Genomic DNA, 26,596 nt, shown 5'->3' on the forward strand with positions numbered 1-26,596 from the left:
CCCTCAAATCATTATGCTAGAGATATGTTGCGCACAGCCTGAACGAAACCTACTCCCTACCATGTTCATAGCATATGCTTCTGTTTTATTTTACCTAGAGTAGCCATTTTAGAACAGAAAACCCAAGATTACTGTGTAATCTAGTTTAACATAGTCAGCTAAACCAGTAAACCCAGTTTTTGGAATACCCCCTGTTTTCTGGAGTCATGTCAAAAGAAAGTTTGTTTGATGGGAAACTGAATGTGGATGGATGGCAGAAATTGGTGAATGAATTGGAGAAGAAATGTGGTGAGAATGTGAAGAAAGGAAGGAAATGGGGTAATCAACAAGCATGACTACATTCTGCTGACAGAGACTCACAAAAGAAAACCTAAAATTAGCGACTGTAAAGAGTTATTGTTGAAGGATTATTCCATCTTGTTGTCTTGTGAGCATAGACCAGAAGTAGAAATGTTGTTTGAAGGATGTAAAGTGAAGTTCCTCTGGGATTCAGGGCAACACGTTCGGTGTTGAGACCACAAGATGTGAATGAACTAGCTCAGAAGAAAGTGATGGTAAGATCTGCTAATGGACAAATAAGTTGGTTCTCTGAGCCTTTGAAAATGACTGATTTGGAAACAGACAAGACATAAGAACATCCTCTGATAATCTCATTCTTTTGTAAAGTACATTTACTAAGCGGAGATTGGAGTTGTGCATTTCAAATGGGTGTATGCCAATGTGCAGACCAAAATGTGCTGGATTGACTGGTAAACCACAATATCATTTGTTTTTGGACCTCATTTGTAATGGTCCTAGAGCTGTAGTGAGTTGAAAAAGATTGCTGATGATGTGTGTTCCCCGTCCCAGCTTACAGATAAACCTGACCATCTGCACTGCACATTTTTTTTTACACTTGGACCTGATGATGATTATGCAAACCAGTTTATGGTTCTGGTCCAGTACAATTGATGGTATAAAAAATCTTTATTGGGATACTCAAGGACAATGTGCCATTTCCTGCACTGTTACATGTAAAGAAGTAAATAAAATGTCATTCACTTCAATGTATGTGCCATTATTTAAAAAAAACAGTGCATGAGTTGGGTAAATAGTGGTCAGTTTGCTGATTGCGGTAGTCCAGCGGGGTGTATTTTATAGCCAAAGTTCTTTTTAACTTCAGTGACAGAAAGAGGGGGGGTCCAAGGAAGCCAAAGAGGGAATTGCTCCAGTAATAGAAAATTGCTCCGGTAATAGAAAAACGTTTAAAATCTGGAGCGTTAATACCCTGTGATGACTCACCATTGTTCTGTAGCTGATTCACACTGAAAATAATGATTGGAACTTTTGTTTAATCTCCTGACTAAATTAAACCAATTTGTCGACAACAAAACGAGCCAGACCAAACTTAAAGATATATACAATATTTTAATATAAACCCAGGTTCAAATACAAACACAACAAGAAAAAACGAAATGAAAGCCAATTAACTAAAGGTGTCCTCAATTGAGGTAATAATAAAGTTTAACAATTAACAAATAAACACCAACTAAACGGTTCTCTTTACTTATCCAACTTTAAACAAGCTATACAATTTCAAAACACTATACAAACCAAAATCTTATTATTACACTTATTCTAATGGAGCTTCTTGTATAAACCAAACCAAAATCAATACCAATCGGTAGACCTAAAAATAAACCAAAATGCTATTCAAACTACAAACCAAACTTAGCTATCAAAACTTAACTCAAAGCTACTCACACACAATGAGAGCAAACATTCTCAATTTCACACAAACCAAACACAACTGTGTATATAACTACAGGGAAACCAAATGCTCTTACAATCACTCAGACCAGCCACTTCAACAAATGCAATCCCAGATGGCGAGCTGTGGGCCTAATGGACAACAGCTGCCTCAAATGCTGGCGCTTCTTCTCTTTTAAAGGCCAGGTCTTCCGCTGGTTGGCTTTCATCGTGGAAGTGCGGGAAGGCAGTCGTCCAATCAGATGTCCAAGTTGATTTCCCACCAGATGGTAAGCGTGACTGGAGGCGACCAATCAGGGAATCGGAAGAGCAGGGAGGTCTCCATCAGATCCACGGCCAATTGCGGAGTTGCAACCACAAAGCAGCATTTGCATTAACACAGAAACTGGCCACAGGCCGGGGGATGTGACATCGCCGTCATCCCGGTAATGCTGGCCGGGGAGTTAATCACAGTGTCCTGGCCAGCCTGCCTGGGTCAGCTAACTTTGCGGCCAAGAACAATTCCACCACCGTCAGCTTCGGCCTCCTTAACATCCGCTCTCTCAGCAGCAAAGGGCATCTGATCCAAGATGTTCTTGTGAATGGAAAGCTAGACTTCTTGTGCCTAACTGAAACTTGGCAGCAGCCAAATGACTGCATCGCTCAACAAATCAGCTCTGCCGGGGATTGTTTACATCTGCCTGCCCCGCGTGACAGGGGCAGAGGTCTTGTGATGTTACACCACGAGAGTTGGAAAGTCATGCCTGTCCCTGCTGCTCCTGTGTTCTCCTCCTTCGAGTACTCAGCCTCACTGCTACCTGGACCCTTTCCTACAATTGTTGCTACCATCTACCATCCTCCAAAACATAACAAGGACTTTTTAAATGACGTCTCTAACCTCCTTACACTTTTCTCATCTCTGACTTCAAACGCAATTATTCTCGGTGACTTTAATATTCATATGGACAATAACTCCAAATATAAATATCTCCAAAGACTTTTCATCTTGTCTAGAAAGTTTTTGTCTGCAACAATATATTAATTTCCTGACTGATATCTTGGATTTAGTCTGCTGTTCTGGTATCACTCCCATTGACTGTAAACCTCATGTGCTCCCTTACACTGACCATAGACTCATTACTTACAATGTCAACCTCCTTCTGTCCAGAATCATTGTCCCCCAGACCTACTCATTCCGTAGTGTTAAGGACAACATTGAGACTTTTTCTTCTGAAATCATCTATTTTTCCAGTCCACATGCCAACTGCTCACCTGATGACCTGGTTTCCCACTATAACAACAGTCTTCATACTGTTCTGAATACTCATGCTCCACTGAAAACCAGATCTGTCTTTTTCACCCGCTCAGCTCCCTGGTTCACTCCTGCCCTCTGTCAGCTCAAATCCCAAGGACGACAACTGGAACAACTCTATAACAAAACTGGACTCACTATACACAAAGAAATGTACAATAATCATGTAATGCTATACATAGACAGTCTCTTCTTAGCAAAATACGTTTACTATTTTGGTGTAATTCAGTCCAATCAACACAACTCCAAAACTCACCCTCATCACCAACATCATTCACTCCTCCCTAATCTCTGGAACCGTCCCTCTTGCACTCAAAACTGCTACAGTCACACCTATCTTCAAAAAACCTGGCTTGGACCCCACTAATTTCAATAATCTTCGTCTGATTTCCAATTTACCCTTCATTGCCAAAATCCTTGAAAAGTCTGTTGTTTCTCAACTTCATATCCATCTTATCGGTAACAATATTTATGAGCAGTTTCAATCCGGTTTCCGTCCCCTTCACAGTACTGACACAGCACTCCTCAAAATCTCCAATGACCTTCTCGTAGCTTCAGATTCAGGTTTAATATCCATTCTCATCCTTCTTGACCTCACCGCAGCATTTGACACCATCTCTCACAGCATTCTCCTTGACAGACTGTGATCCATCGGCATCACTCACATCCCCCTCGCCTGGTTCACTTCTTACCTTTCTGGCCACACACAATTCATTCGACTGAAATCCCATGTGTTAAACTCTTTCCCTGTCTCTGCTGGTGTGCCCCAGGTCTCAGTCCTGGGGCCCCTCCTTTTCATTATCAACATTTTTCCACTTGGTTACATTTTTTGCAGACACAATACTAATTTTCATTGCTACACAGACAACACCCAGCCCTACCTCTCTACCAAACCATTAGGCATGAAGAATTAAGTTTAAGCTGGGACCAGAGAGAAGCGACTAAAAATCTTCAATAGATTAAAGGATCTGCAGGCAGACATTGTGTTCTTACAGGAGATTCATGTGACAAAAACATCAGTGAATGCCCTCTCTACAACACAGGTTCCTCATGTTAACTCAGCCTGTTATAGCTCCAGACAGAGAGGGGTAGCCATTTTGATAAATAGAAAAGTAACATTCACAGAAATCAATGTAATCACAGATCCAAAAGGGAGATTCATCATAGTAAAATTATCTACTCAAAATATGAAGTTATGCTTAGCTAACTTAAATGACCCAAATGTTGATGATCTCCCCTTCTTTCACTCTTTCTTCACATCACTTTTTGAACACGCAGATAGCACACTAATCGCAGGAGTGGATTTTAACATGGTTCTGGGCTCAGCTCATAGATTTAGTAACACTGTAAACCATCGAAACTGGCAATCAACAAACACTGTTAAACAACATATGGATATTAGGGTGTCTTATCACCCTAATATCAGAGAGTACACCTTCTTTTCCTCAGTTCATCATTCATACTCTAAGCTAGATTATTTTTCTGGTTAGCAGCTCTTAGGTAAGCGAGATTTCAGATTTCAGATTCAACGATAAACCAACGATAAACCAAATAAGGAAGGCTAGATTTGAATTAAATGAAATAATTAACGAGAGAACAGAATTTCTGGTGCAAAGATTATGCTTGGAGACATGTTGTTTGTGCTTATGCACCAAATAGCAGTTCAGAGTACCCACAATTTTTGGAGTCCTTGGAGGGGGTGTTGGAGAGCACTCCTTCCGGGGACTCCCTCGTTCTGCTGGGGGACTTCAATGCTCATGTGGGCAATGACAGTGAGACCTGGAGGGGCGTGATTGGGAGAAACAGCCTCCCTGATCTGAATTAAAGTGGTGTTTTGTTGCTGGACTTCTGTGCTCGTCATGGACTGTCCATAATGAACACCTTGTTCAGGCGGACTTGTGGCGCCATGTTCTGGACACTCGGGTGAAGAGAGGGGCGGAGCTGTCAACTGATCCCCACCTGGTGGTGAGTTGGTTCAGATGGTGGGTGAGGATGCCGGTCAGCACCTCCAAGTCCGAGACCATGGTCCTCAGCCGGAAAAGGGTGGAGTGCTCTCTCCGGGTCTGCAATAGGGTCCTGCCCCAAATGGAGGAGTTCACGTATCTCGGGGTCTTGTTCACGAGGGAGGGAAAGATGGAGCGGGAGATTGACAGGCGGATCGGTGCGCCGTCTGCAGTGACGCGGACTCTGCATCGGTTTGTCGTGGTGAAGAAGGAGCTGAGCCAAAAGGCAAAGCTCTTGATTTACCGGTCGATCTACGTTCCTACCCTCACGTATGGTCACGAGCTGTGGGTAGTGACCGAAAGAACAAGATCACGAGTACAAGCAGCCGAAATGAGTTTTCTCCGCAGGGTGGCCGGGCTCTCCCTTAGAGATAGGGTGAGAAGCTTGGTGATCTGTGAGGGGCTCAGAGTAGAGCCGCTGCTCCTCCACATCGAGAGGAGCCAGATGAGGTGGCTCGGGCATCTGGTCAGGTTGCCTCCTGGACGCCTCCCTGGTGAGGTGTTCCGGGCACGTCCCACCGAAAAGAGGCCCCAGGGAAGAACCAGGACACGCTGGACAGACTACATCTCTCGGCTGACCTGGGAATGCCTCAGGATCCCTCCGGATGAGCTGGTGAATGTGGCCAGGGAGAGGGAAGTCTTGGTTTCCCTGCTTAGGCAGCTGCCCCCGTAACCCGACTCTGGATAAGCGTCAGAAAATGGATGGATAGATGGATGGCAACACGTGAATAAATTAAACACAAATAAACTGTTTTCCAAATACAATGCAGTGTTAATAGAACCTGAATTTTATTTTTCAAGCAATAAAAACAAAAACACTTTGTCCTTTTTATATTTTGTAAAAAGAAAACTCCCCCCACGGGTGGACAACATCAATCATCAAGCTTCAGCACCACACACTCACACTACATGGTTAAAGCACCTGAAGCACGTAAATCCAACTGTTCACACTGCATTCCTAATAAATAAAGTACCAATAAACCAGCAATGTTTTGTATTTTTGTCGAAACGTGAAGATGTAAGGAATGAATGGACTACAAACAAATGAATGGTGAAAAAACTGTGTTCACCTTCCTACAAGCAAGATTTGTCTTTCAGGCCCGGGTTGACTAATGGAGAGGACAGGTGCTGGTTCCAAGTTTTATATGTTTGCCTTCCCATGTTTAATGGCTAGTATTTCAATCAATCAGTCTAATTTTATTTATACAACTCTAGTTGATTAAAGTGCTGGACAGAGATAAAAACATGAATAATAACATAATACACTTATAAATGATAAATATCACAAGTTTCTCAAGTGACACCATCATGTGTCAAGATCTGAAAAAAAGGTTTTCAGTTTTCCTTAAACAGGGGCAGAGTTAACATGTAAGTTACATGTAAGGAACCCACACCGATGAGTCAAAATAGACTAGTTATAGTGGAGGAAACACCATTTCAACCCTCCCTGTTTGGATTTCAGCACAAGAAGGAGGATGGATCATGGGGCAGATCAGATTTTAATACAAGTATGATGCAACTCAACATAACTGGGAAACTTTGTCTTGTAGCCCCTCAGAGTCAGAAGCAAGATCCAGCACCAAGTACCAGCCATGAGCCCACCAGTCCAGAGTGGGCAGGTAGGATTACTCACTAAGTGAATATTATTACAATGAATAGAATGAAGAGTACGGTGTAGACCTGTTCTGTAGGAAAAGTGCCCTGAGATGCTTGATGATTCAGCTCTACATGAATGAAACTGACCTGAATTGAACAGAAGTTTTTGTAAAAAGGGAGATTTGTGCTGAGTAATATGAGCATTTTTAAAATGTGATTTAGTGTCAGAAGCAGAGCCAGAAGCCAGTAGTGATGAGGGGATGGCTCCTGTCAGTATGGAAGGAACGAGTTGTTGTAACAGAGTGTGTGAATAAGGAAGCATTAGTTCCAATAAAACCACTTTCTATGTCCAAACCACAGTAGTGACCTGTTATATTATTTATCATTAAAAGTAAGATAGTAAATACACAAAGCCCACGACTGAAAGGGAACAGGATGAAAGTAATAAAAAATGAGCCAGTATATTTTACCGTTGAAAATCTTAATGGTTAAGTCAAAATGTGTTTTCCATATGTAAATGTGCTAAGGTTTTACAGATATTTTTTATTGTGATCCAGTTGCAGGCGGGTTTGGGAAACTAGAGGAAGTGTGAAAGGGGAGCAGAGTCTACTCAGGGACTGTTTACTGAGGCAGCAGCAGAAGCCTGAACCACAGGTTAGGAACGAGACAGATGAAGATGTCTGTTGATGGTTTTGAATACTTTGCTCGCCCTCGGTCACAGGATATACTTTCATCTTTTCTTATCATTCTCATCAAACCCCTAATATTACTATACCAAAAGTTTTCAATAGCAAAGATGGAACCGACCACTAGTGGCTGAGTTACTGTGGAAAAAATCGGTCTCTGTACTGTTTGCCTTTGCACCTGTGGTTAGTGTGGTTACAGACAACTGTGGTTACAGATGACTGTACCCAATACGACCAATCAGGTGGTGGGCTAAGGATCCGGCACTAAGTAAAGTGTTTGGGTGCTTTGGGAATCCTCAGGGAGTCTTGTTCCTTGAAATGCTTATGATTTTACACACCACTGTAGATGACAGAACACAACAACAGTGAGGGCCGAGGCAAAGGGATTCATAGAAGGCTTTTGAGGTATAAGACAATGCTTGCTGCTCACATTTTTCCTCGGGATTTTTTTTTTTAGCAGACATCCCCTTTTTAAAATACAGACAAGGGGAATGGATGACATCACAGCTCAACGTCTGGTTGAGGGGACAGAAGAGGGTCTCAGGGAGTGTGCTGGGAACTTAAATGTGCAGCTGATGAGTTTGTGAAGTGGGCTAATGGAAAGTTGCAGGAAGAAGAGGAAGAGAGTGAGCTGGTAGAGCAGACTGCCCTTCCTGAGAGAAGGTTTAGAAAAAAGAAAGGATTGGTAGGAGAGCTTTCAGAAGATGAGTAGCTGCATCTGATGACACTGACTTCAAGGTTTCATGGGGGGTAGAGTCTGCTCTCCTTCTCGCTCTCTCCCTCCGGGGGCTCCTTTGGGGTGGGTGGGGGCGCTGTGCCTTGGGTCTGACCAGGATATGTTTGTGCAACCTGGGGCTCTCTGGTCCCCTGGTGTGGTGGCGTAGGCTGCTGGGGGTGGGTGGGGCGTCCGGAGTAATAATGCTTTGGGCTCTTGGCTGGGCCAGGCTTTTGCCCTTCTGCCCTCAGGTGGTCTTGAAGAGACGGGGGCACCTACAACAGCCAGCTGAGGAGTTGGCTGCCTGGGAGAGAGATCTCTCTCCTGGTTGTGCCCCTCCCCGAGCCCCTCTCCTCCCCCGTCACCCCACATCATACACACCACACACATGGCTCTGTGGGTTGGGTGGAGGCGGTGGGTTTGGCTGAGGGGTCCCTTTGTGGGAAACCCTGGTCCTTGCTTTGTCATCACGATAGGGGGGATTTGAGCCACACTTCGTCTGGTCCCTCCCCTAGACACCTGTTTGCCATGGGTGACCCTACCAGGGGCATGAAGCCCCCAACAACATAGCCCTTGGATCATCAGGACGCATAAACTCCTCCACCATGATAAGGTGGTGGCTCAGGGGAGGAGATTTAATAGTTCATATTCTATTTATTCTTTTTTAAGGTTTGAATATCTGTGAACGCTTAGTCAAACAGAATTTGATGTTTCTGAAAGGATTCTGATGTTGCTGAAAGGATGTGTTGTTACGAATAATGTTGTAGATGAGTGCTCATGTTGAAACAACCCTGCATTGTGAAGCAACCCTTTCTTGCACTGAATTAGAAATATTTTAGAAAAATATACTGAATTACAAGATTTTACAGAACACTGTGCTCTTGTAGACTTAACATGTAAGGTTATAATTACATGATTTCTATAATAATAGGTCATGATCTAAAGTGAGCTGGTCTGAGGCATTAAACGAGTCCTACTCCGGCCCTGCTGTCGCCTGCAGGAAGGTTCCTATTTATAAAGGCGGTGACAAAAGACTATACAATGCTGCCACCTGGTGGCCAAACAAGATATATACAGATACTTAAACATGGCTCGTACAGACTTCATCATTTCAGGACACAGAAACAAAACTATGGATTTTTATTTTAGGTGGTGATTAATTCACTTTGGGACCTGCTTCCAAAAATCAGTGTTTATCAGGAGTTCAGTGGACAGAACAGGAAGTCACACACACTACCTATAATCTATATGTGTCATGGCAGCGACATGCCTTAGTTGCATGTAGACTGTCATAAACAGTCATGTCCATTAATGCAACAGCGCAAAATACTATGGAAGTATGTTATTTTCCATTTTTCAGTCATTGCAAGTGTCCCTACAATTAACAGTAAAATAACCTAGTCAACACATGAAATGACCAGAGCCTGGACCAGAAGCTGTGCTGTGTGTTCAGTCAGGTAGGGTCTGATCCTCCTGATGTTGTAGAGCAAATCGACAAGATCGAGCAACCGAGGCAACATGGTCCTTAAAGGTCAGCTGGTTGTCTACCATGACACCAAGATTCCACGTGATAGAGTCAAGCTGCACACTTATCTGTGGCGATAAGGAAAGATTGGCTGGACAATAAGCTCTGTCTTGGACAGATTTAGCTGAAGGCGATGATCCTTCATTCATGCGGAGATATCAGCAAGACATGCTGATATTCGCATTGAGACGGCTGTGTCATCAGGTGGGAAAGAAAGGAAAAGCTGAGTGTCATCTGCATAGCAGTGGTAGCCATGAGAGCTAATGATTGCACAGAGTGAGGAGGTGTATAGTGAAAAGAGAAGAGGGCCAAGCACCGAGCCCTGTTGTCAGCCTTTGTGATCTGGACACTCCCCCTCGCCAACATACTTTGAAGGATCTTCCAGTTAGGTAGGACATAAACCACAAGAAGACAGATCCTAAAACAACATCTTGTGGAAGACTATGCAGCCTGAACACGTAGACTGTCAAGAGATTGGCAATCTCTTTAGCCGTGGGTAACTTTGGAAGAGCGATAAAGTGAGCCATTTTGGAAAATCTATACACAATGGTCATAACAGTCTTGCCTTCTGAGGGGGGAAATCCCGTCACAAAATCCATGGAAACATGGGACCAGGGCTGTCGAGGAATAGACGATAGATGCAATAATCTAGCTGGACTTTGGCGTGACGTTTTGGAAGGTGCACATACTAGACAGGCCAACATGAAACTGGCAGAGAGGTAGCCCGGGCTTTATTGAATACTTCTTTCAGATCATGGTACTGAGGAGGAACCTATAAGAGACTGGGGTATTCACTTTCTGGCGTATCCTGTGCAGGACCTTGAGAAATAGGAAAAGAGTGTGAACATAAAGTTAGACAGTTGATACCCCAGTTAATTATCTTGCCCTCCTGCCAATCTAAGTGAGGGTTGTGAAACTGGAGCCAGGTGATTCCAAATATAACTAGAATCTGAGGTGATGTAATCAGGTGAAAACTAATGGTCTCATGGTGGCTGCTAGCAACAACTACACGTACAGGTTCGGTTTTCATAGTAACTCTGTGCAACATGTGATTATCAAGGGCTCGGACTAGAATGGGTTTCGGAAGAGGAGAGAACTTTAAACCCAGTTGTTTTGCCACGTTTATGTCCATGAATTCTGTGTCCGAACCAGAATCAATGAAAACAGGCAAAGCCTGTTCCTGAGGAGCTGAAGTGACCCAGCCCCAGTCTGTGTGCCTCCAAGAGCTTTGACCTCAGCTCCAGTTCTGACTGCCCTCTGGCCGTCCGCCAGAGACCCAGTCTGCGCATCCTCCAGCTGTCCAGGCTCTGGCCATCCGCCAGAGGTCCAGTCTGCTTGTACTCCAGGTCTTCCTCCAGGGATCCGGCCCATGTGTGCTCGTCCTCCAGGTCTTCCTCAGGACACCCGGCCCAAGTCTGTTCAGCATCCGGGTCACCCTCCAGGGAGCCTACTCTAGTCCTCTCAGCCTCTGGGTTGGCTCTGGTGTTTCAGGATGTGCAGTAACAGTTGGAGGGGTCTCAGAAGAAGATTGTTTAGCAGACTTATAGGTGGCCCTGAATTTGCTTACCGCATCCCTACTTCTCTCGCTGTCTCTCTGAGTCGCTGGTCATTATGTGATGCAACATCCATGAGGGAACTGAAATCTGCCGGAGGATCCCTGGCGATGAGTTTGTCCTTGATTCTGTCAGATAATCCTTGGTAAAAAGCATCAAACAATGCAAAAGCATTCCACGAACTGTCAGCAGCAATGGTCCAAAAGTCTATGATGTAATCTGTAACTGACCTGCCAGCCTGGGAAAGGGAAAACAGGTTCCATGAAGCTTCACATTCGGGTCTCACAGTATCAAAAACCCGCCACAGTTCCTCAGAGAACCTCTTAAAAGTTGAACAAGCAGGCGATCCCCTTTGCCATTCAGCAGTTGTCCACAACCTTGTTCTCCCGGTGAGCAGGGAGACCACCAGGGGCGTCGCCTGGCCTGGGCATTCCCGGATCTAGCCCCGAACATTTCACATCCCAGAAGGAATAAGTTTACATTCTCTCAGCCACCTTATGACATTAAAGAAGATAGTAGTTTTGTAATTTCCTGGCTTATGTGAATGCAACACAGGTACAATATGACCAATCACAGAGGAATTTTATGGAAGCGGGGAATCCTCCCTAATCTGAACTCTGGTGTTATTTCGAGCGATTATTAGCGGTCAAAAATGGACATCAGATGGTTTTTTATTTAGAGAAGAGAGACAACTCTTCAGTTTTGGCTATACTACTGAAAAAGTAGTAATGGTGAAAGAAGGAAAGACTGGAAATGATGGAAGGAAAACAAGTGATGAAGCCTGTAGGAAAAGAAGGAAGAGACAGATCAGATGATAGAGAGTACAGTAGATACTACAGCATGATCTTTATTCTGAAAATTATAAGTGACTGAAAACAGTTCACGTTCATTTTGTTGCAGAAGATGTGCACTAAAGAGCAGGTTGTGGAGATAAACAGAAAAAGTAAAAGTTTAATACTGATTTCAGAGATCTTGTTTACATTGTCACGTTTAAGATTAAAAATAAATACATATCGAAGCACATATTACAGTATTTGGCTTTAAACAAGGTGATGCAATGCTCAAGAAAGCTTAAATAAAAGGCCGTTTTTACAGTGTTGGTTCACTGAGATTTCTTTACGAGGGTGTGGGCTCAGCCCCTAATGTTCGCAGGTCCAGGAAACGCCCCTGGAAACCACACATGCTACCTTAGCTTTCTCAGAGGAAAATGAAGGTTGCAGCTCAAATTGCAAGGAGCATTGTATCAGAAAGGCTTGACACTGACCTGGTTCTCCTCCATATCTTTCCGGTGGCATAATTTGTGGTTCCTGTCCTGGGTTTACAGTCAGAGGGGTTGAAATGATTGTCGAACATTTGTCTGTGGGCTGTTGTTAGTTTAGCAAGTTGGTTAGTAATTTTTTCACACTGGATGCTAATTCACTCAGGCCTGCCTCTTGTTGCATTATGGCGGCTTCAACCCTGCCAAGCCAATCCTTAGGTCCAGATCGTACTGTCACGATTCAGCAGAGTGGACCCACACAATGCCACAGACCTTAGAATCGGGTAAATAAGATTTTATTTAATATAGGAAGGGGTTTGTCACAAATGATGGCGGAGGTGAGAATCCAAGTGCAGGTAGCTCAGGCAGGAGGCAGGTCGGTGCAGGTAAAAGGGTTTATTTGTCACAAACTCAGGAGCGAGGAAACAATACAGGGGATGAACCACACATGACAGGGAGTTAATTAAATAAGCATCTGACAAAAACAACTAAAAACCAAGGGGCATATATTCACAGAATAAGTAATGAACAAGTGAAGTGAATGAGAAATCAGACCAGGTGATCTAACGAGCCAGAAACAGAAAACACAGAGCACATGAGGGAAAACTACAAACTGAACTAAACATGACAAAACCAGAAACCCAAACCACGACAAAACCTAACACAAACTAAAGAACACATCTAAACCCAGGAACCATGACAGTCTCAGGGTTGTTGAATCTGGTGGCAGTTGGCTCGTCTGTGAACATGGGAGAACAGAGGTGAGAAAGGAATAACTGCAGAGCAATGTTTCAGGTATTTTATTAACGTAGCGGCAGAAGTGAAGTGATCCAGATTTAGAATCTCCACCGGGAGGCTGCGAGCACTGCAGAACCGGAGACACTGAAAGATTGACTGAAGGGTTAATTGTGCTAGGTTAATGTGATTTGGGCAGAGAACTATAAGAGGTCCAGAAATCCTCCTAATCCTCCAAGAGGGAAGTAAACAGGGACCAGAATCCAAATCAAATCCTTTAAAACAATCCGAAAGTCAAAGTTCCAGAGAGCCACACAGAAATTAGAGCAAAACTTTATCAGGCTGAAGCAAGCAGGTAAAGGAATTCCAAGAAGGCAAAAAAAACTGGTTGACAGGCAGGTAGAAGGGCTGGAAACGTGCAGGAGTATCTCTGACAATGTGGCAGAGAGCAGCAAAAAGGCTTCTGCTTAAGTAGGAAGCCACACAGGTGAGAAGTATCAGCAATCAAGGCAAGGCAAACAGAATCAGTAGTAAGATGCGTTCAGCCTACAACCGTGACAGATCAAACAGGTTGTTTTCTTGGAGGAACTGTGAGACCTGACTGAAGACGGCACGCTCTAGTAATTTAGACATGAATGGAAGCAGTGAGACCGGCCGGTAGTTTTCAACCTGGGCTGGGTTGAGTGTGGGTTTCTTCAGCAGCAGGGTAACCCGAGCTTGCTTGAAGGCAGAGGGAAAGACACTGGATTTAAGAGGGGAGTTGATAATATGGTTACTGCAGATCTGATTGTAGGTAAAAAGCTCTGCAGGATGTCAGAGGGAACAGGATCAAAAGGACAGGTTGTGAGTTTTGAGTTGACTAGAAGTTTAGAGACTTCGTCCTCATTTAGAGAGCGGAAGGAGCGGAGTGAGGTGCCAGTAGCTGGTTTGATAAGGCTGAGTTGGTCCGGCTCAGTGAATAGGTCACTGATGGTAGCAACCTTTTCAGTGAAGTAAGAAGCAAAAATTTCTGCAGTCAGCACAGTGGGAGGCTGAGCAGGTGGTGGAGATAGAAGAGAGTTAAACACCATGAACAGTTGTTGTGTGTTGGGAGCATTGTGGATCTTGTTCTGATAAAAGGCTATCTTGGCTGCCTTTAGGCTGGATGTAAAAATTTCAAGTTTTTGCTGGTACTCAGACAAGTCAGAGTACTTTTTTGATTTGTGCCACTTTCTTTCTGCAGCCCTGAGTCCAGCTCTGTTATTCTTTAAAACCTTGGTGAGTGGAGCAGCTTGAGTGACGAGAAAGGAAGACAGAGAATTTAACCAGGAAGTGGTCTGAGAGATGCAGCGGGGTGACGGACAGGTCGGCTGTGGAGCAGTTTCTGGTCAGTGCCAAGTCAAGAATATTGCCAGCTTTGTGTGTTGGAGGAGTCTGTACCAGTTTGACATTGAAAGAGTAGATGAGATCCAGAAAGCCAGTTGCCTGCGGTTTGCCTCCCATGACAATTAGTGGTGTGCCATCATCAGGAATGTCAGAGAGAATCATATCCATTTCAGAGACAAATTCATCTATATTGCCACCCGGCGGGTGGTAAATGACCAGAATGTATGCAGTGATGGGTGTAGAGATCTTTATTGCGTGATACTCAAGTGATGAGCGGTTAGCCATAGGACGGAGAGGTAAAGTTCCACTTTTTAGAAATAAGAATGTCCATTCCACCTCCTCGTCCAGCAGTGCGAGGTGTTTGGGTAAAATCTGCATTGACAGAAAAGGCAGCTGGCATAGCCGTGCTTTCTAGATGGATCCAGGTCTCAGTCAGGGCTAGGACCTGTATGTCTGAGAGATTTAGTAGAGAAAATACAATTAGCCCAAACCCATAAATGATTGACAGAAAATTCCAATTCTTTGAAAATAGAGCCTTTATTGGTCCTTTTGAACAAATAAAAAAAAGTTTGGAAATATCAGTATTCATATGTAAGTTTTCATCATCATATTTGATACATCCGGTCACAATGGTCAAATTTCCTTTTTTTGTTGAACAAATATCAACATCAACTGGCAGAACTGGCAGAATGTCACTTTGCCAGATCTGGGTAATATACCGCCAAGTCCTGTGTGTAATGCTCCGCCGACATCAGAGTCGCTCCAGTCCGCAAAATCCACCAAAGAATCCCAATGCCGCCATACTAAGTCTTCTGCTCGGAGGAGGTTTCTCAAGGAGGCTGTTCTGAGGCGGTCCAGTGGCCTCCCCGCTCGGACGCCTCCAGTGACCGAGCCGCCTGGTCCCGTGGCTGTTCTTGCTCCGTCAGTTTATCCGCCTCAGCCTGACAACTGCCCGGGCCAACAACAACATGGCAGTCCATCCAGCACCGAGGTATCACCACACTCTCCCTCCCTGCGGCGTCCACTCTTTGTCCCGTCCTCACATATAGTTGGTGACTCCATCATTAGAAACATTCGCCTTTTTAATGCAGTCACTCACTGTGTTCCTGGAGCCACAGTACCAAATAATACTGAAGCAACTCCCATCTCTCCTCAACTCTATCCCGGCCACAATCCATAGGGTAGTTGTCCATGTTGGTACGAATGACACCACACACCAGCAATCCGAAATAACTAAGAAGGATTTCCGTGAACTTTTTTCTCTCCTTAGTGCCCACGGATTATCCGTGTTTGTCTCTGGCCCTATCCCAACTCTTCACCGGGGCAGTGGCAGGTTCAGCAGAATCTTGTCACTTGATACATGGCTCCAGTCCACGTGCAAATCTCTTAACATGTGTTTTATTGATAGTTTTAATCTGTTCTGGGGCGTTCGTCTTTATTTCGCTCAGACGATCTGCATCCCAACAAGCTTGGTAGCTGTTTGTTAGCGGCTAATCTGCAACACGCCATGCAGGTTTTCCCATGTGATTGACTATTTACACCACACACCCCCTCAGCACATGCTTCTTCATTGCCTGAAACCATAACACTCAACCGCCCCTTTAGCGCCCCCTGTATGCCTGACGCACCTAAAACGCGTCCCATAATAATTACCAACCACAACACTCTACCTGCACCATTGAGCACTGTATCCCCTGCCAGTGCCCCCTATCAGTACCACTTGGCATCACCACCCACACCTGTGTCTCTCCCCATTCAGTCCATAATCACGAACAGAACGCAGATACTTAGTAAAAAGTCCCACAGAAACCCTGCTAACCTCACGTCAATACAGACACTCAATAGGCCACCCAACACACACCCGGTTTCTAAGGACACTCATCCGGGTCCCCTGAATATGGCCCTGCTGAATGTCAGATCACTTTTAAACAAGTCCTTTCTTATAAATAACCTGATTTTAGACAACAGCATTGACTGTATGTTTTTAACAGAGACATGGCTCAGCACAGATGCTCCCATCACCCTAATTGAAGCATCACCACATAACTACATGTTCACACATAAGGCCAGGAAAGGCAGAAAGGGTGGTGGGACAGCCTCTATCCTGTCATCTTCCATTGGTTTTAAAGACATTTCGTTTGAAGAATACTCCTCTTTTGAATATCACACCATTGTTTTTAGCAGCCCACCTGTCCTTGGAGTAACAGTATATAGACCTCCTGGAAATTGCTCATCATTCATAACAGATTTTTCAGAGCTGCTTTCAATCATTCACAACCAGTATGAGAGGATTGTTATTTTAGGTGATTTTAATTTGCACATAGATAATCAGTCAGACTCTTTCCCCCAGGACTTTTTAAATCTTTTAGACTGTATGAATTTTACCCAGCATGTCAGAGTACCTACACACAACAAGGGCCACACATTAGAAAGTAACAATAAAACCAGCTCCTCCCTGGAAAACTGAAGATATCAAAAAGTTAAAAAGGAACTGCAGAATAGCAGAGCAGAGGTGGCGAAAAAACAAACTAACAATAAATTATCAAATTCTACATGAACGCTTATGTATTTACAATGAAGCTGTTAGAATATCAAGACAGGCCCACTTCTCCAAACTAATAACTGACAATAAAAACAAACCATGCGTCCTCTTCTTCACAATCAACCGCCTAATTACCCTGTTTTTAACAATCCTGCTGATCCACCCACTGATGCCAGGTGTGAGGAGTGTGCAGCCCACTTCAGAGATAAAATAGAGAAAATCAGATCTGACCTGTGTCACCATCACATTGTAGATTTTAAACGGTCTGGGGCTTTGTTTACTTGTGAGGAAACACTGGAGAGTTTTGCCCTGGTTGATGCTGCAATGCTTAGGGATGTTGTTTGACAGTTAAGATCTGCAACTTGTTTTTTAGATCCCATCCCTACTGCCTTTTTTAAAACTGTCTATGGCTCTTGTGAGGAGGATTTGCTGAGCATTGTGAATTGCTCTCTCCAGACGGGCGTCTTCCCTTCTTCCCTAAAGACAGCCGTGGTGACCCTTGTTCTGAAGAAGAGCAATTTAGATGCCTCAGTCCTCAACAACTACAGACCAGTATCCAACCTGTTGTTTTTAAGCAAAATTTTAGAGAAATCTGTTTTTTATCAGTTAAATTATTTTTTAATCTCACACAATAAATTTGAGAAGTTTCAGTCAGGTTTTAGGACCAATCACAGCACTGAGATGGCACTGGTCAAGGTTGTGAGTGACCTTAGGCTGAATACTGACATGAAAAAACTCTCTGTCTTAGTGTTGCTTGACCTCAGCGCAGCCTTTGACACAGTTGACCACACTATTCTTTTAAACAGACTCCACGACATGGTTGGCCTCACTGGTACTGTTTTTAACTTGTTTAAATCCTATCTAACAGATAGAGAGTTCTTTGTTAGCATGAAGGAATCCTCGTCCAAGAGCTATAGACTGACCTGTGGTGTACCCCAAGGCTCGGTTTTAGGCCCCACCCTTTTTAATCTTTACATGCTTCCTCTTGGTGATGTCATCAGGAGACACGGCACAAATTTCCACAGCTATGCTGATGACACACAGTTATATGTTGCCGTGACTCCTGATGAGCACGAGCCCATTGATGCCTTGTTAGATTGTATTTTAGATATCAGAGGGTGGATGGCAGAAAACTTCTTGCAGCTCAACCAGGACAAAACAGAAGTTTTAGTGATTGGACCTGAAGCTGAGAGAGAGAAACTGGAGGCCAAGCTGAAAACAGTAGCACTCAACCATTTTAATCAAGTAAAAAACCTGGGAGTGATTTTAGATGCAGATCTCAGTTTTGAGCCTCATATTAAAAACATAACTAAGACTGCTTTTTATCATCTGAAGAACATCTCCCGCATCAGGCCGTTTCTCTCTCAAGCCAGTGCAGAGACACTGATTCATGCTTTTATCACATCAAGATTAGATTACTGCAATGCTCTTCTTTCTGGTCTTCCAAAGAAGTACCTGAACCAGCTGCAGCTTGTACAGAACGCAAATGCACGTCTGTTGGCAAAGACCAGAAAGAGGGCCCACATTACACCAATTTTAAAGTCTCTGCACTGGCTCCCCGTCAGCTTCAGAATTGATTTTAAGATTCTTTTATTGGTTTTTAAGTCTCTTAATGGTCTTAGCCCACCTTATTTATCTGATTTGCTTTTATCTTATGAGCCCACTAGACCCCTCAGGTCCTCTGGTACTGGCCTTTTAACTGTTCCCAGAGTAAAAACAAAAACCCACGGCGAGTCCTCCTTTTATTTCTACGGCCCTCGTATGTGGAACAGCCTGCCTGAGGACGTGAGGGGAGCACCTAGTGTGGATATTTTTAAAAACAGATTCAAGACCCACCTTTTTAATTTAGCATTTTAATCATTTCTTTTATTATTACTATTGTATTTATTCATTTCTTTATTCTTAACACACAGGCTGTATTCAGCTTCTATTTATTTATCATTTATGTTTTTGTTTTATCATTCTGATTCTCTTATTTCACGGGTTCTCTTATTTTATGGGTCTTAGCAATATTTCTATTACTTTTATACCCAGGGTTGGTTTTTAGATTTTTTAGATTTGGTTTTACAGTGTTTTATCTCAGTGTTTCCCCACACCACTAGACCCCAGAATTTATGACAGCGTTTCCTTGGTCCTTTTAACTTGCTTTTACCCTCTGTGATGTGTGTGTGTTTGATGGGAAGGGGTGGGGGGTGGGCTTGCTGCTATTGGGTTGGGGTTCTGGGGGATTTTACTCTCTGTAAAGCACCTTGAGTTGCTATTTTTATGTATGAAAGGTGCTATATAAATAAAGTTTGATTTGATTTGAATGGAAGATGGACAATCCACTCATTCTGACTCATTTTGTGCTTCACAACCGTTTTATCTTCTGTGGTGGAAGTCTTGAAAACAGTTACTTTCCTTGTTCAAGCAGAGATGTACTCTACATTTCTCACAATAGACATGGGACAAACTGCAGGATACCTTGTCTCCATCTCCCAATAGGCTCGTACGTTGGGCATTTGTACAAACCCCATGTACATGTACATACCCAGAATTTGCTCAATTTCTTTGGCATTTGTGTTCACTGACTTTCCACTTTTTTGCACGCTGTACAAGTTTGTTTCTTTTGCAATTTCCTACAGCATTTCCTCAGTGATAAAATCTTTGAAATACATGTATGGTGTCCAGTTAAGCCTGTCTTTACAGCCTTCCTCACAGATTCCACAAACTCAACAGCTGGAGGATCAAACTGTTTTTTTTCCCCCCACTGAAACTCCTTCCTTTTCACTTTGCCCTTTGTTGACTGCTTTGGTATTGTGTCCTTTGGTTTGATTGTCTCCTCTTCTGGGACCTCTGGATCTTCCTCATCATCATCACTATCTGTGTTCTCTTGGATTGCAGGAGTCCATTCCTCCTTATCATCGTCATCATTTTCCCCTAGCTGCTCAATGTCACTAGCATATCCATCCAGAATCATTTTCAAAACTTCTTCAACGCTGTATTTTTTTTACCATCTGAAAACATACACACATGCAGACAGATAAAATAGGTTATAAGGATTTTTTTTGGTATTGGTCAGTTTTCAGTGAAAATCTGTAAACAAAAAAAGGTTACTAACAATGATGCCATGGTAAATTGTAGTGTAATCATGGTATAACAAGTTGCATATTCTAAATGTGTGGTGTACCAAATTATGTAGTTTAAACATTTAATCAGTCAATTTGAAAATTAAAAGACTGTATGTTGCAATTAAATGACAATTTACTGATTTTGAGGTTACATGACCTTATATACCCGCTGTATCAAAAGTGATACACACATTGTTAACACGGTTTTACTAAAACATGACTAATAAAATATTAAGTAATTTCACATTGCAATAACTCAGTAACTGTTCATATTTATGTTTCAGTAAAAATTAGAATGTTTTTCTTACCTTAACCTTTTCAAAATTGGCAAAGTTCTTCTTCAAAAATCACAAGTGTCTCATTCCTCAGTAGTAGCAATCTGCTAGAGGCTCTGGAATACCCTCAGGTGAATTAATGACTGCCCCCTGGTGCCTAATCTGTGCACTGCATGTAATTAATTGTATACAAAGGGTTTTTTAAAGAAAAAGTTTGTCATACTGATGATGTAGAGGACTCAAAAGTCATGTATCACATATGATACGTTTGGCGTTATAGGGTTAGAAACAAATTATAACAGTAGTTATAAAAGTAAGGACGAGTTTAACCTGTTTAACCCCCCCGCCCTCCTCCATTGTGTCTTAGAGTAGAAACAGAAAGTATTGCGAGCTGGGACTTTACAAGTTTTTCTTTCCTCAATGGAAACACAACAAAGTGATAAAATTAATGCTGACATGCTGCTCTTTGTTTCTGTAGAAGTAAGATTTTGAATTCTGCTGGAGGTTTGTTCATTTCTGTTTTATTGCTTTCCAGACCACAGTCCAGTTCAGAGCCCAGGCCAGTCCAGACCACAGGCCAGAGTCTGGGCCAGAGTCCAGATTAAACATGGAGAAGCAGTATTTAGCTGTTATGCTACAAACAAGTTAAACAAACTGTCAGTGGAGATTAAACTTTCACCTGATGTTTTTCTAGGATGTAGACATTTTTAAATCTAATTTTGAACAAACGGTGTAAACTGCCTTAGTGTTTTAGCGTTAGCTTTGTTAATTAATTATTAGAAACTGGACTAATGTAAATGTGTTTTAATCAGATTACAATGAATCAGCTTGAAGGGATTATGTCTGGAAAGAGCTTTGCGATGACGGTGTTGTGAATTAGTGCAAAACAAATTAAGCTGAATTTAATTTAATATGCATCTTTGTATTAATGCTTTTAATTTATTTTCTTACTTTCTCTATTCAGTGTTTTTCTTTTATTATTTGATTGTCATTGTATACACTGCTATTTGCTAATTGATTTTACAAGTTAAATTGATCTTTCTTGATTAATTCTTTTGTAAAACATTTGTTATAACACCTAAAGCAATAAAGCTTGTGCTAAGTTGTTTTGTTGCAGTGAATCCAGGACACCAGGAAGCCCGATTCCCCGACATTAAAGGACATTTGGCCCACATGTGGGCTTTAACTGAGCCATAAGAACCAAGGTTAAAGGTTCAGCCTTCTGATTGCAGAATTTGAATGCTTGTATGCACTGTAAACAAAAACAGGTCATATATGTGCACCTAATGGAAATGTAATGTCCTATATTTGAAACTTAGTGAATACATATCAGTGTTAGTGTGTTTCTAGATGTGCAGAATGGTGACCGGGCAGACATTTTCTTCATGGATTAGAAATTCAGCTAAAATCTGTAGATAAAAAACAAACATTTCAAGTTCTGGTTATTCTATTGTACAGTTACACAGTGTAAATAAAGGACAGTATTTTACATTAATGCCACAATATTATATTGAAGTCATTCTGAACTGAACAGTAGTGTGTTCAAGTTATAGTGTTAAAACTTCCATTGTAAGCATGTTGGGATTCTTTATGTTTCAGAGGATCAAACTGAAACCAGGATCTGGTTCTGCTAGTCCTGCCCTCTCTGCTCCATAGATGTACCAGCAACAAATCATCTGCTAGTAATTTTTTTTTTTTTTTTTTTTTTTTTGGCTAGAGACTATAAATGTTGTTCGGATCTCAACCTTCAGAACACTTGTCCTGTTTGTCTTCACGGCACCAGATCAGACTGCAGGGTAAGTACAATCCAAGAATAAGATGGAAGAATTTTAACTGCAGAAATTATTTATGAATGTAGTATTTATAGGATGATGAAGAATCTGAAAACTTCTCTGGTTTGTTGGATTTTGAGGAAAAATAAAAGCTGAAAAGTCATTAATCTTTTTCTGAAGGTCTTAAACAATTCTTTTAATGATAAATAAAAGTGTGTTTTAAATCTAGTCATATTTAATTGTTAAGAATTAAAAGAAAAAGTGTTAATCTTCTTTCATCTTCTGATGAAAGAAGATTAACACTTTTGATCTAAAACAATTTTTTATTCGATGTTTTACCAAAGGCCAGTAGGGGACTAGTAGCCTAGTGGTTACTGAGGTGAACTGCTCTCCTGGCACTGGAATCTGGCAACGCACTGCTCCTAGCAACTAGGATGGGTTAAATGCAGAGAAAGAATTTCCCCACTGTGGGATTAATAAAGGATGATAATTAAAAACATTATATTAGTTCTATATTACTAGTATTTAGTTTGGTATTTTAATATTTTATTCTATATTTAAATGAAAAATATGTAATGTTTACAATCTTCAAATGAAAAAAATAAATATAGAACACAGATAAATTTCCTGTATCTTGACTGTAAAACCTGGTAGAGCCATATTTATTGTCTTTTAATTGCTTTATTGGCTCATTGATCTTTTTATTGTTTTCAGTTTTGCTCTTTAAGAGAAAATAAGATTTCACACATGAGGCATGTAATTTATATCACAATGTTGAAAATCATTTAAACAAGACAATACATGAATTAACTCATTTATACACACACACACACACACACACACACACACACACACACACACACACACACACACACACATTCCCTTTTTCCATCTTCCCTTTGATTTACTTACACACATTAGAATAATCTGTGTTTTTACTGATCAGTCCTTTACTTTAAAAAAAAGCGTTTTTACCAAAAAATGTTAAACATTATTAATTTTTTTGTTTCTCTTCTACAGAATCACTTACTGCTGAGAACAGCGGATATCACCATTCACTATGACCATGTAAGTAAAAGTACAGCTTTTCACTGATAAGATGTAAGGCAATGCAAATTTATTTGTATAGCACATTTCATGTACAAGACAGTCTACAGTGCTTTACATAAAACATTAAAAGCATCACAGTGGGGTGCAGGAATCAAGAATCAAGAATCTTTATTGTCATTATGCAAGGCACAATGAAATTTTGTTCAGCAGCTCTTGGCTTTAAGGCACACAGTAAGACACATATAAATATAAAAAATATAAAGTATAAAAGTATAAGAATAGAGTAAACAGAACAAAAGAATAAAAGTAACAGTGCAGAACAAATCTTTAAACTGATAAGGATGAATATATTACACAAATTGCACAGTATTAAAGTGCAGTGCAGTGGGAATGTCTGTCTTCAGGGGTAAATGCTCAGTCTATGGGTGGATTGGGGGGGCAGATGTGTGAGGGGATGGGGTGATGGATTTCACTGCTCAATAGCTCAAAGAAGCAATAACGAGTGCATTAAAAACAAACTTTAAAAGAAATAAAAGAAATTAAATAAAAACAGGAAAAAGGCTAAAATAAAACAGATAAAATAAAGATAAAGTTCCAGTGTGGGTAATTTACAGGTGTTCAAGTGAAAGGCAACAACCCTGATGTAAAACTGCTGAGTCAGCAGACTGCAGTTCTCTGGGAGTTTGTTCAACATTTGAGGAATATAAGAGCTGAACGCTGCCTCTTCACATTTAGCTCTGACTCTGGGAACAGAAAGTAGACCTGACTCTGATGACCTGAGGGATCTGGTTGGGATCCTGAATAACTGCAGCTGTCTGATGGACTGTTTAGGGAGACCTGTGAGGACAGCATTACAGAAGTCCAGTCTACCAAAGATAAATGCATGGACCATTTTTTCTAAATTCTGCGGAGTCATCAGTCCTTTAAATCTTTAATTCACTTTGGAGAAAAGCATCTGCTAAATCACTGTAGAATAATCCTCAATATGTTCTGACTTCACAACTGTCTTAATATAACTGCTAAAATCCAGGTCTGAGTCCAGGACTACCTCCAGGTTTCTTGCTTGGTTGGTAGTTTTGACTTAGACTTAACTTTATTGTCATTATACAAGTGCAGTACACAAGTACAATGAAATGTCTTCTAGTACAACCCGTTCATCAGGCAGACTGAGGCAGCAGCCGCAGGAGCGGTGCACCTATTTGAACTTAGCTGTTTTAAGCTGAGTACTGACTTTTAATTTTTCTTCCTTGGCTCCAAAAACTATTATTTCAGTTTTGTCTTCATTTAACTGAAGGAAGATCTGCACATTCAATCTTTAATTTGATCCATGCAGTTGATCAGGGCTTGGATCGGACTGTAGTCTCTTGGTGAGATGGTTATGTAGATTTGTGTGTCATCAGCATAACTGTGGTAACATTTTTAGTTGTTTATCATAATTTGAGCGAGTGGCAGCATGTAGATGATGAACAGCAGTGGATCCAGAGTGGAGACTTGGGGAACTCCACGGGTTATTTTGGGTTGTCTGAAATGAGTAAAAGTATTAAAGGTTTATTTACAGGAGAAGTATTTAATACAGAATTACTTGCAAGTAATTGAGAGTGGTCGTTCCAACTCGCATGAAGTCGAGAGAGACTCTGGGGAGGCAAGAGGAAAAACAATCGTTCTACATTTCTGTAGAAAGAATCCTCCTCCCTGAAGACCTTGGGTGGACACACAACTCCAAGAGCTGGCGTTAAAACAACCTCACATAGTTGCGTCTCCACCAGAACCAGTCTAAGGGTCTGAGGAAGGACCGGATAAAGGTCATCTTACCCTCGTAGTGAACTTTTAACAGAGCATGTATATGAAGAGAATAAACCTTAAAGTGAATTAGAGCATGATGAGTAAAAATGTACAATGTAAAAAGTGTAATATAGTAATAATCAGTGTAAATACAATTTATAAATGAATATAGTAAAGGAAGTAGTTATAGGTGTGATTATAATATTATATAGAGCATAATAAGTAAAACGTTCTTCCACAATTCCCTTTTGATTAAAAGAAAAGCTCGTTTTTGTATTAATCACACAAAGCACAAAGAAATTTACCTTAACACCTTCACACAACAGAATGCCACAGTTATAATCACATCAAGGGTCAAAAGGTACCCATTAGACTCTAGTAAAAGCAAAAGTTTAGAAAATATACCCTGAAGCACAGAGAGTACCAGTATCACCACTAGAGAAATCCAAAGCTGAACCAGTATCATCATAAGTACACGTCATCACCTGAAGGACGTCTCTGAAAAAATGTGAAACAGTTGAGATGCTGTTAGAAGCATCAGGTATCCAAGTATAACACTCAGCAGCAATTACCTGACAGGAAGAGAGAGGTAAAAACAGTGGCCACAAACCCACAATACATCTGTGGGACACCCAGGACCCTGAGGAGAAGGCGTGTGTAAAACAGTATAGTCAAACCATGAAATCTCAAAGCAGCAAAAATCACATCGTACAAGGTAGCAGCAGGACTACGAACACACAGGTTACATGGAAATTTGTTTTCACAATAAAAACCACAATTTTCAGGAGAAAATATTACAGCGTGAGGCAGTCCTAAGATAAAATTAGGATGCTCCACCCTGAAGGTGGAAACATACTGGAGCCTGTGGAATGTGAACTGAGTGCATAGCAGTCAATACCATACTGGAAACAGTCTTGTTGGTGTGTGCAGAGAAGATCCAGGAGTGTTGGAAAATGTGCGTACTGTTGTGAGTGAACACAGACATGACGCTCAGCACAGCATCTGCTGGCCAAGGTTGCATCAGGGGGGACTCAGGTTGCAGCAAATGGGATCAGGGAACACACAGAACAGCTGGAATTTGTGAATTTTAGAGCAGTTTGCTCAGCCAGTTGATACCACACATGTTTGCTCATCATGATGATCAATCAGGTGACGTTTTACCTGCTCCTGTGGCTGTCAGCCTCCATGTGAACAAGAAAAGAAATGAAGCAGATGAGTATTGCTCCACAACATCTGCATTCAAGCTCCTGTAGTCATCTGAAGGCCATGGTTGTTGCTAGTCACCACTCAGGGAAAAGGGGACAGGACAACCAGTGTTGCTTCATCCTGGTGGATCAGATGAGTCGAGATCTCCCCCAGAGATGGAGATGGAGGGGGGCGGTGAAGATTGAAGATTTTCAGCCGTTGCTGGGACACAGTTGCAGTGGCTGGCCAGAAAGACCTCCCACAGGGGCACCTGGTAAGGACCCGTGAACCTCTGAGCCTATCAGTGCTTCTTCTGAGGTCCTCACCTACGATCCAGCCACCCTGCATCAGTGTGTGTGAAACCCGTCCTCAGCTGGTTTGGGAGAGCTGCTATCACCACCTGT

The 26,596-nt window shown here is 42.0% G+C and overlaps 2 protein-coding genes across 5 annotated transcripts in view; both read left to right on the top strand.

Annotated features, from left to right (window-relative positions):
* The window catches only part of LOC121629681 (scavenger receptor cysteine-rich type 1 protein M160-like), a 530,109-nt gene that overhangs the window by 287,174 nt on the left and 216,339 nt on the right, over positions 1 to 26,596 (top strand). The gene's annotated exons all lie outside the window — the stretch shown is intronic.
* LOC121629682 (septin-2-like) overlaps positions 21,516 to 26,596 on the top strand; it is a 32,734-nt gene continuing 27,653 nt past the window's right edge. For 2 of the 4 annotated variants that reach the window (XM_041969401.1, XM_041969399.1), the window contains exons 1-2: positions 21,516 to 21,578; positions 23,196 to 23,243. In XM_041969401.1, coding sequence (XP_041825335.1) covers positions 23,236 to 23,243 — 8 coding nt within the window. In that variant the 5' untranslated portion in view covers positions 21,516 to 21,578; positions 23,196 to 23,235. Of the gene's footprint in view, positions 21,579 to 22,157; positions 22,200 to 23,195; positions 23,244 to 26,596 lie in introns of those variants that run through there. The other 2 variants (XM_041969400.1, XM_041969402.1) reach the window with 2 other exon arrangements.

Source organism: Melanotaenia boesemani, chromosome 19 (assembly GCF_017639745.1).
Source record: "Melanotaenia boesemani isolate fMelBoe1 chromosome 19, fMelBoe1.pri, whole genome shotgun sequence".
In the NCBI taxonomy this organism is placed as follows: domain Eukaryota; kingdom Metazoa; phylum Chordata; class Actinopteri; order Atheriniformes; family Melanotaeniidae; genus Melanotaenia; species Melanotaenia boesemani.